Raw genomic sequence first — 9,775 nt, forward strand, 5'->3', positions numbered from 1 at the left:
AAAGAAGTATCCATGTCAGTAAAGCAGGCTATCATGGAGTGGAAAAAAATAAAAAAAATAAATCAATCATAGACATGGATGTGTCAAAACAACTTTTTGGTACATCGTTAAGCAAGAATACACGAGTGAGCAGAGCAATAGCAAGCAATATGGGAGACCACTGGAGACTTTCAACTGTGAAGAAAACCCCTATTCAACTGTCAAAGTGATGAAGAATAATCTGCAGGATGTACACATAGATGTGACAAAAACCGAACTACACCTTTAACCTCATATTCATCATTTTATTTCAAATCCAATGTGGAGTCTGGAGCCAAAACAACAAAATGCGTCACTGTCCAAATACTTACAGACTTGAGTTGTATGTTATTAAAATGCAGGTCACTCTGGATTGAATTTAAGGTAATGCAGGCTTGTGTAGGGACTGTGTGTGTGTGTGTGTGTGTGTGTGTGCAGGTGTGTGTAGGGGCTGTGTGTGTGTCTGTGAGTGTGTGTGTGTGTGTGTGTGTGTAGGTGTGAGTGTGTGCGTGTATGTGTGTGTGTGTGAGTGTGTGTGTGTGTAGGTGTGTGTGTGTGTGTGTGTAGGTGTGTGTGTGTGTGTGTGTGTGTGTGTAGGTGTGTGTGTGTGTGTGTGTGTGTGTAGGTGAGTGTGTGTGTGTGTGTGTGTGTGTGTATGTGTGAGTGTGTGTGTGTGTGTAGGTGTGAGTGTGTGTGTGTGTGCAGGTGTGTGTGTGTGTGTGTGTGTGCAGGTGTGTGTGTGTGTGTAGGTGAGTGTGTGTGTGTGTGTGTGTGTAGGTGTGAGTGTGTGTGTGTGTAGGTGTGACTGTGTGTGTGTGCAGGTGTGTGTGTGTGTGAGTGTGTGTGTGCAGGTGTGTGTGTGTGTGTGTGTGTGTGAGTGTGTGTGTGTAGGTGTGTGTGTGTGTGTGTGTGTGTAGGTGTGTGTGTGTGTGTGTGTGTAGGTGTGTGTGTGTGAGTGTGTGTGTAGATGTGTGTGTGAGTGTGTGTGTAGGTGTGTGTGTGTGTATGTGTGTGTGAGTGTGCGTGTAGGTGTGAGTGTGTGTGCGTGCGTGTGTGTGAGTGTGTGTGTGTGCAGGTGTGTGTGTGTGTGTAGGTGTGTGTGTGTGTGAGTGTGTGTGTGTGTGTGTGAGTGTGTGTGTGTGAGTGTGGAGGGACCGGGTCACTCGTCTGGCTCCCCCTCGCTGTCCTCACTCAGGGGGAACTCGCGACTGTCCCTCTGGGTGTTGTAGCTCTTCACATGCATAGGGCACTCCTGGTTAATGATGGCCTGGAGAAAGCAAACAATCCACAATCATTCTGAAATTAAAATATTTTACCAGAAATTAAGGCAAAAAGGATTAGGTTTTTTTTATCCCCCAACCCACTAGGCAATTCCCTTGCTTAACTTTTACTAACAGATGGGCAACCTTTTCCCAATCAAGAATTGTGTTTTACATACAGTATTTCTTAATCACTTCCTTATTATTTTTTGTTTGTTGTTCATGAGAAACGGGAACGTGCTGACTGAGAATAGATGAAAATGTCCATAAAGCCATCTTTCATATTGGCTACAATCCGCCATCTGATTAAGAAATACACTTATTCCGGATGTATTGTAGGCGTCCAACATTATCTAGTGTTCTCACACTTGGTCTTATCCTGGCTATTTCTCCCAGTCTAAATCTTCTGGAGTGCCCAGTCATATATCACTGCCAGCAGTGCACTAATCTGCAGTGTATTTTAATTCTGACTGGCCAGACAAGTGTGTGTGTTTGCAGGTAATTAGCTAACCACTTAATGTGGCTTTAGGCTCTTTGTTAAAGCCAAAGAGAAGCGGTTACCAAAAAACAAAACCAAAAAAAAAGTATCATTTCCAAAGAGATAATTTCATAACACAGGATGGAGCCACAGACGTGTACTGAACGTTAATGGGCTTCTGGCTCTGTGCCACACCATCAAACGCGCAGAAGTCGCGTCCCGTCAGCCTGCCGTGGCATGCAGAGGTAGACGGATTTGGACGATGACTCACCATCTTCTCCTCCCGAGCGGCGGGGCTCCTGAGGAACCAGCACAGGGGGGCGTACAGGATGTTGATGATGCCGATGATCACCATGAGGTTGGGGAACCCGATGGATCTCACGATGGCGCCCCCCATCGACGGACCTGTGGCGACCACAGAAGAAGAAGGTGCTACTGGGGGGCGTCTCGGTGGCCTAGCCTGGAGAGCGCTACTCAGGCAGGGCGGCCGCCACATCAGTGGACCTGCGTGTCTTTCTCTCTGTCCCCAGCTCAAATTCTGCCTGTCTCTCTCTACACCACGGGTGGGCAACTCCAGTCCTGGAGGGCCGGTGTGTACGCAGGTTTCTGTTTACGCCAATTACTCTGGCTGAATGAGCTAATTGGCCGTATCCGCCAGCACCAGTTCACTCAGATTAGATCACAGTAAGTACAAGTGCAGTCTTCGACTGTCATTCATGCTTTCTTCTAGAAATGTATCTAAAATGTCAGATGACATAAATGTTAGAGCCAATTAAGTGATTAAGGCCAGCGGTTGGCATGAAAACCAGTGCTCTACACTGTACTGTCCAATAAAGCTAAAAAAACAAACACTCAAATGTATCTAAACAAAGAAAGTTCTGCAAGGGAGTGGGTGACCTGAAATCCATGCTCTCTTTAGGTTTATACATTCTGTTTGATGGGGCAAGATCTTTGGTTCAATCGGTGGTCCCCTTTGTTGGTTTTCTGTCAGTATCGTGTCAATATCTGTGCTTATGTTTCATCCACATGTAGTGCGAGTCCTTACCAACCGCAAATCCCAAGCAGAAGGCCACGTCGGCGATGGCATAGACACTGCCGTACACAGACGCATGCCGAATGTCCACGAGGTACGCCATTATCGGCATCATGGACGAATCTACCATACCTGCACCCCGGGAAAGAGACAACAGATTGGCTTCATTCAACAACAATCACTGCTTTTTTTAAGCTGCTTCCAATGTGAAGAATTCAGTTATCCTCAAAGCTGTTGAGTGGACAGCCCCTCTACCCAACCTCCATACACTGATCAGTCATTATATCATACCGTATATTGCCCTGGTGTAAAGTCCAGCTATAACCAGCTTGAAATTACCAGCTACCAGCAGTTTCAAAACATAGTTTGAGCTGGGGAAACCATGTTGAGTATGGAGCTGGTCTGAACTGGTCAACCAGCAACCAGCTGTTTCAAAACCAGCTGTTTTTTTCAGCAGGGTGATATATTAATACTTTTACTGTTTTGTCTCTTAAGGTTATTATATGAACTTACCGATGGCAAACCCCAGACCACCATTTGGACCGATGAGACCATAAATGCTTGTTGCAAAAGGGACCTGTGGCACAACATTGAAGAGCACCATCACCATTAGAGCTGACGGTCGGCTTGCAGAACAGGAAGTGATGTGCAGGAAGTGATGTGCAGGAAGTGGTACTCACACAGAGGAGGCTGATTCCAACAATTACCATCCCTATCATGGAGCATAGCCACCTGAGGGACAAGCAAGGCATGTAGTACAAGCCCTTAACACGCATGGCACATTAACCAGACTAGCGACCAATAGGCCACTTCAGACCTAAAGCAGTGATACGTACAGTATGACTATTTTTATTTTCCCCATTCCATAGCACAAAATAAATATACAATCGTGGGAAAATGTGGGATAGCCCGAAGTATGCAGAGCTGCAACGCTGAATAGACAAAACAAAATAATAAAACGACATTTAGATTCTTCCCCTAAGTGCATAGAAAGCACACTGTACACAATGAGTGGGAAAAGTATAATTACAGACAGGAAATGATGGTGATGGTGTTTTGTATTTATTTGTCAAATCTAACGTAAAAAAGACAGGTGTTTACCTTCCCATTTTATTTGCTAACATCCCAAATAAATTGGTCCCGATGAGGTAGGAGATGCTGGCCGGCAGGAAGGCCATGCCTGGAAGAGGGCGGGTAAAGTTCAGTGAATTAGCAGACAAACATTATCAAGATCCACTTTGCTCCATCTGACCGAATCATTTTCCAGTCATCTTGAGTTATCTGACTGTAATACTTTGGATTTATCTTAATACGCCCAAACCATCAAAACAAAAGCTTTTAGTATGCATGCAAGAGACTAAAGCCATTTAACCCTTTATTTAACCCCCCCCCCCCCCAATTGAGCAGACTACATATGTGTTAACTGTGTATCTTTAAATCACCTGCCAACAAGTTGAACCAAAAAATGAACCATGTTATCATAATTCTGCTGAACACTAGCGATTCCTCAGAAACGCATTGCTGTGGATGTCCGCCGCACCGGAAACGTACCGAGCTGCCACTTTTCCGAACACATGGTCTGCAACATCCAAATGGGCAGGGTCGGCTCTAATATGGCCACTCCCATGTTAGCGAAGCACAGCGAGCCTGAAATCCAGAGACGGCACTCTTAGTTTTCACTTTCCCTCAGCCTCCATTTCCACACCTCTCGCCTTTCACGGCATCTGCAGCCACACACAGTGTGCATCTTGTGAGCAGCAGCGTCTGTTCTGGCCCAAATCGGTTTGAGAACAGACTAGAATAGAGCCAGGTTTTGCGCTCGTTCTGAAAATATTTGGTAATTTAAAAGGGGGTCTCTGTCTGTTTCCCTAGCTAGCTAATGCTATCCCCAACCTAACAAACCAAGAGCTAGCCACTAACGAGCCTAACCATGTATTGTGTGGTGGCGGGGGTGTTAAGGGTGCAGAATCTTTCAATACAGCGAAATGGCAAATTACTGGATTACAGGATTTCCTTCTCAGATACCGTGATTTCCACACAGGGGGCCAGCCCAGTCGACCGGCGTTTGGCAGTAGCTTATTTATTTAAAGTCAGGTATTCGATGGAGGGGGAACAGAGAGAGCCACGTGCCCAGGCAACGCACACAGGTACAGGCGAAAGGGCACAGCCCGACCATGACTCGAGAGAGAAGAGAGAAGGTAACTTCCTTTGGCTCTTTGACAGCCGTTTCTGGGCTGGATGACCTGGCAGCAGACAATGACATTGCAGCCTCACCTGCAGTGATGAGGATGTAGGGGTCTTTGAGCAGGGTCAATAAAGGAGTACCCTCCACACTCTGTGAAGGCAAACCCACAGTTAGACAAAGGATGCATTCCATCACACCTGTCAGGCTAGTGAAGGCTCATTCCCCCTGCTGTAAAATAAAGCTGTGACCAGGTTGAAATGACCAGCTACCAGCTCTTTCAAAAACATAGCATTTGCTGGTTAAACCATGTTGAGTATGGAGCTTGTCTAACCAGCTGGCAAATGTTTCAAAACCTAGCTTGAGCTGGGGGTTTTTTTCAGCAGGGATCACACATTTGTGATCTTACACCTTAAAGGAAACGCGAAAAGAGTCACTCACCTCTGGAGATATTTTTGATGGCTGAAGTATGCAGAGCTGTAATGCTGAATAGTAAAAATAAAAAAATAATAAAAAAGGAAATTGGTAAAACAACACTTAGAAAGACTCCGAAATATGTGCCTCTTCCTCTAAGTGCATAGAAACCACACCGTACACAACGAGGGAGCCGAGATTCACACAGAGAGAAACACTTATTCATCATTAGAGTTTCATCATTAACCCTGTTCCACTCTAATTATCATTATACTGTTGGAACAACAGTCCCACTGATGAATGAGAGCGTGGCGGCCATTTTGATATTCATCAAGCAGAAGCACTCTGCCGCCAAGCTCGTTTGTCAAGCCTGCGACGCAGGGTTAAGCGGAGCGGGTCTGATGAATGAATTTACACAGAGCTGATTACCGCGTTATATATACATTGTCGGCCGAAAGTCCTTTGATAGACTTTGATAGCGGCTCCTGCATCTTTTCCATTAGAGACTCAGATGACAAACGACAGCATACATGCCACAAGACGAGCGATCGACCCAACAGACACTAGAATTAATATTGTGGGTGAGAACGCAGATTTGTTTTCCCGCTTACCTCCGTCAAATATGGCCAGGAAGGCTAGGATGAGGAAAGGGGCACTTTTCCCCACAAACTCGTACATGACGCTCCCGAACGGCGCGCCAACTGTAAAACACAGTGAGCGGACGTCATCTCATTTGGGTGGGGTTCAGGCATTTATGTGGAGAGAGCAGACTTCTGGGTAGGACTGAGGGGGAACTGAAGAAAAGCTAAATTCCCATCAGCAGGACGAGGTCGGAACTTACTGAGAAGACCCATGGCCAGCCCACCCAGGGCAATCCCCATGGCAACTCCTCTTTCGTCGTCATCGGTGTATACGCTGGCCAGCATCCCCAGTCCTACAGCAAAGTCAGGCAGTGTTAGGGAAGCCCCACGCACCCCCCAGCATAACCCACTCACTGCACTGAGCCGAATGCTTTCTATCCAATCATTCGCTCCCACAATGCCTCAGCAACGACAGTGTGACACGCAGCCCTGCAGGTGTAAGTGGGAGGTTTAAGCTGGAGTCAGTTGTGCATTCAGTTGCACCTGCGGTTTTTGTCTGAGGAAAAAGAGTGGTTTTAGATGCCAAGGATATTATGACTCAGCCGAGCAAGAGCCATCTCATGAGCGCCTGTGAAACCACAATATCCCCTGTGTGTTATTGTCTAATACAAATTAAGCTCATCCACAGACCCCGATTATACATTATACATTATATATTATATATGCATGCAATAGCAGCAGTTGATGCTGTACAGCCAAACATTCGGGTAAATAAGAGACATCCTGGGTGACGGTATGCACTCTGAAATGGTCTGCAGTGACTATCATGAGCGTGTGTGGTACCTGCCACGGAGGAGAAAGAGGATCCGATGCCTTGCAGAGACCGGGCCACAAACAGTAGTGCATAGGTTCCCGAAAAGGCAAACACTGCAAATCAGACAGACATACAGACAGACAGACAGACAGACAGACAGATAAACAGAGACAGTTATCCATGTTAGCTAGTTGTGAAATGCACTGCAATTAATGTAGTATCAGATTCACAAGGTCCTGGTAATATTTGACAGGGAATTACAGTCAATGTAATGTTTGACTGCAACCCTAGTATTCATTATTATTTAATTAGCTTTCCTTTAAACAAACGTATGTCTCCCTGCATGTTTATACGGTCACACTTTACAATACGGTTCATGAATTTCCATTAATGGCATTACTAATGTAGTTGTTACATCGTGACAAATACATTAATTAAGCATGAAATTACCTTTTCATTAGTTCATGAATTTGTTAACAACTAAGTAACATATTTGCACATTAATATTTGTACATTATTTATACATTAGATTAACTTCTCAGTAGTAGTTAGTTAACAACTACATTAGTTCAGGCCAATTTAATACTGTAGTGAAATGTATCTAATCAAAATAGCTCTGTAAGAAGTCGGTGCTTACTTATTGTCGATGCAAACATGATGACGAACCCAGCGAACATAGGTATGTGGTATCCAATCCTGGACAAAAACAGTAATTGGAGGAGTGAGGTAATATGAATGAGACGAATGAAGGAATTTACAAGGCATCACTTTTGCTCTTTGCAGCTCATTTCCTCGCTATCATGATCATTTATCTCAATGTTTACATCAGAACGTCAGATAAAAGATATCGTTCTCAGAAGAGCTTTTAGTCTGTCAAAAACATTTCCTATTTTTTCTTCATGCCATCTTGCCCAATAGTGGCTCTCTAGAGAAGGGATTCAGGGACCCCAATAAAGACTCAAAGGCTTCCTGGGGACCCACATCAGGAATTAAAAATGGTTATATATTTGTTTAAAAAAAAAAAATATATATATATATATATATATAGAGAGAGAGAGAGTGAGAGAGAGAGATTGCATATTAAATCTTCAAGGACCCCTGTTTGAAAATGCTAGACTGTGTACCTGTTAATTAACAATAATAACAAGTTATTTAGCTGACACTTTTATCCAAAGTGACTTACAGTTGATTGGACTAACCACTGTGGGGTTAAGGGCCTCGCTCAGGGGCCACACAGCTGCCCCCGGCTCTCACTGTGGCTACCTGTTAGTGAGCGGCCCCACGAAGGGGTTGACCAGGAGCTGCACCATGGCCTTGGAGGCGAACATCAGGCCCACGCGCACGTTCTCCTGCTCCAGGAACTCGCCGTTGACCGCGCACGCGCTCGCCGCGCTGGGGGAGGGGCCGGCGGGCGGGCGGGGCGGGGCCGAGGGCGGGGCCGGGGCCGAGGGCGGGGCCGAGGGCGGCTCCGAGCGGTTGGCGGCGGAGACCCTCAGGATGTAGGTGGCGTTGTCGAAGCGGGACAGGATGGTGGAGAAGGCCTCTTCAGTGGGCCGCTGGGTCACCGGCGGACTTGGGCTGGAGGCCGGGGAGGGGTCCTGCTTCTCGTACTCCGTGGCGTACAGGAATGTCGGGATAATGGGCACTGGAAGGTATGGTAGATGGTAAATGGTAAATGGTAAATGGTTGGCGTTTATATAGCGCCAATTGTATATAGCTGTACAGTTGACGCTTTTCGTTCACCCATTCATACACACACTCACACTCACACACCGACAAGGCACAAACCAGCTCATCAGGAGCATTTGGGGGTAAGGTGTCTTGCTCAGGGACACTTCGACACACCCAGGGCAGGATCGAACCGGCAACCCCCCGACTGCCAGACGACTGATCTTACCGCCTGAGCCAATGTCGCCCTATGGCATGTTTTAGTTTTGGGAACAGGGTGCACTTTAAAAAGGCAGGTGCCAGGAGCAGGGACAACGCAGAGAGGAGGAGGGAAGAGGTTGATGTTTCCCAATTAAATGTTTGCGTGTGCACTGTGAGATTTAAAATCCCTGCAGGAGATGTGAGGGCCCAGTCCTGCTCTCTGTCTGTCTGATTTTACTGTCTGTGCTCGGGCAGGTCACAGCTGCTAAAGGTCGGGAGTGTGAACCTGCCAGGCTGAATGTCAACCCCCCCACCCCCCACCCCCAGCTGAATGCTGCAGGGATCACGTGGCAAAAGCACAAAATTAAATACAACGTATTTCTCTCTATCTTTCTCTCTCTTCCTTACATTACATTACATTAATGGCATTTGGCAGACGCTCTTATCCAGAGCGACGCACAACAAAGTGCAAAGTGCTTACCCATAACCAGGGATAAGTGCGCTGAAAGACCCTAGAGGGAAGTACAGTTTCAACTTGCAGTTTCTCCTCCCTTTACCTCTCTCTTTTTCCATACCTCTTCCCCGGTATACATTCCGATTGTGTTGCTCTGCGTCTCAGGGCTGTTACCGAACGCGCCGCTCAACGTGGGGGGGGCCGTCCCCCTCTCCGTTCCCCCGAGCGAACGCGCCCTCCTCCCCGTTCCCCCGACCCCGCGCGTGAGGTCGGCAGACTTACCCACCACGGTGAGCAGCATGTTGTCCAGCAGCAGGGCCACACACACCACCACCAGGACCAGCCGCCGGGAGCCCCGGCCCTCCCTCAGCCACTCCAGGGGCCGAAATCTGGGCATTTTCTCCACACTCCCAGAGGGGGCAGCTAGCAGGCCTGCGAGGGAGGAACGCGCGTCCTTCCAGTAAATCGGGCCGCTGTCTTGGTGAACGGCAAACGGTGGGCATTTATAGAGCCCCTTTATCCAAAGCGCTTTGTACAATCGATGCTTCTCATTCACCCATTCACCCCATTCACACACACACACACACACACACATTCACTCACACATCGACGGCGATTGGCTGCCATGCAAGGCACCGACCAGCTCGTCAGGAGAATTTAGGGGGTTAGGTGT

The 9,775-nt window shown here is 47.1% G+C and overlaps 2 protein-coding genes across 2 annotated transcripts in view; one reads left to right on the plus strand and one right to left on the minus strand.

Annotated features, from left to right (window-relative positions):
- Window positions 1-9,775, plus strand: part of LOC133140027 (dual specificity protein phosphatase 26-like) — a 139,681-nt gene that overhangs the window by 56,775 nt on the left and 73,131 nt on the right. The window lies entirely within an intron of this gene.
- LOC133140928 (chromaffin granule amine transporter) overlaps window positions 993-9,775 on the minus strand; it is an 11,050-nt gene continuing 2,267 nt past the window's right edge. Inside the window, exons 2-16 of the mRNA XM_061261234.1 lie at window positions 9,385-9,534; window positions 8,043-8,424; window positions 7,417-7,475; window positions 6,809-6,892; window positions 6,226-6,318; window positions 5,996-6,085; window positions 5,412-5,455; window positions 5,063-5,123; window positions 4,340-4,435; window positions 3,890-3,968; window positions 3,469-3,520; window positions 3,302-3,365; window positions 2,801-2,920; window positions 2,027-2,160; window positions 993-1,285 (exon numbers count right to left, since the gene is read on the minus strand). Of these exons, the coding sequence (XP_061117218.1) occupies window positions 1,178-1,285; window positions 2,027-2,160; window positions 2,801-2,920; window positions 3,302-3,365; window positions 3,469-3,520; window positions 3,890-3,968; window positions 4,340-4,435; window positions 5,063-5,123; window positions 5,412-5,455; window positions 5,996-6,085; window positions 6,226-6,318; window positions 6,809-6,892; window positions 7,417-7,475; window positions 8,043-8,424; window positions 9,385-9,499 (1,581 nt within the window). The 5' untranslated portion in view covers window positions 9,500-9,534 and the 3' untranslated portion in view covers window positions 993-1,177. The remainder of the gene's footprint in view (window positions 1,286-2,026; window positions 2,161-2,800; window positions 2,921-3,301; window positions 3,366-3,468; window positions 3,521-3,889; window positions 3,969-4,339; window positions 4,436-5,062; window positions 5,124-5,411; window positions 5,456-5,995; window positions 6,086-6,225; window positions 6,319-6,808; window positions 6,893-7,416; window positions 7,476-8,042; window positions 8,425-9,384; window positions 9,535-9,775) is intronic.

The sequence above is a fragment of the Conger conger genome, chromosome 11 (assembly GCF_963514075.1).
Source record: "Conger conger chromosome 11, fConCon1.1, whole genome shotgun sequence".
NCBI lineage: Eukaryota > Metazoa > Chordata > Actinopteri > Anguilliformes > Congridae > Conger > Conger conger.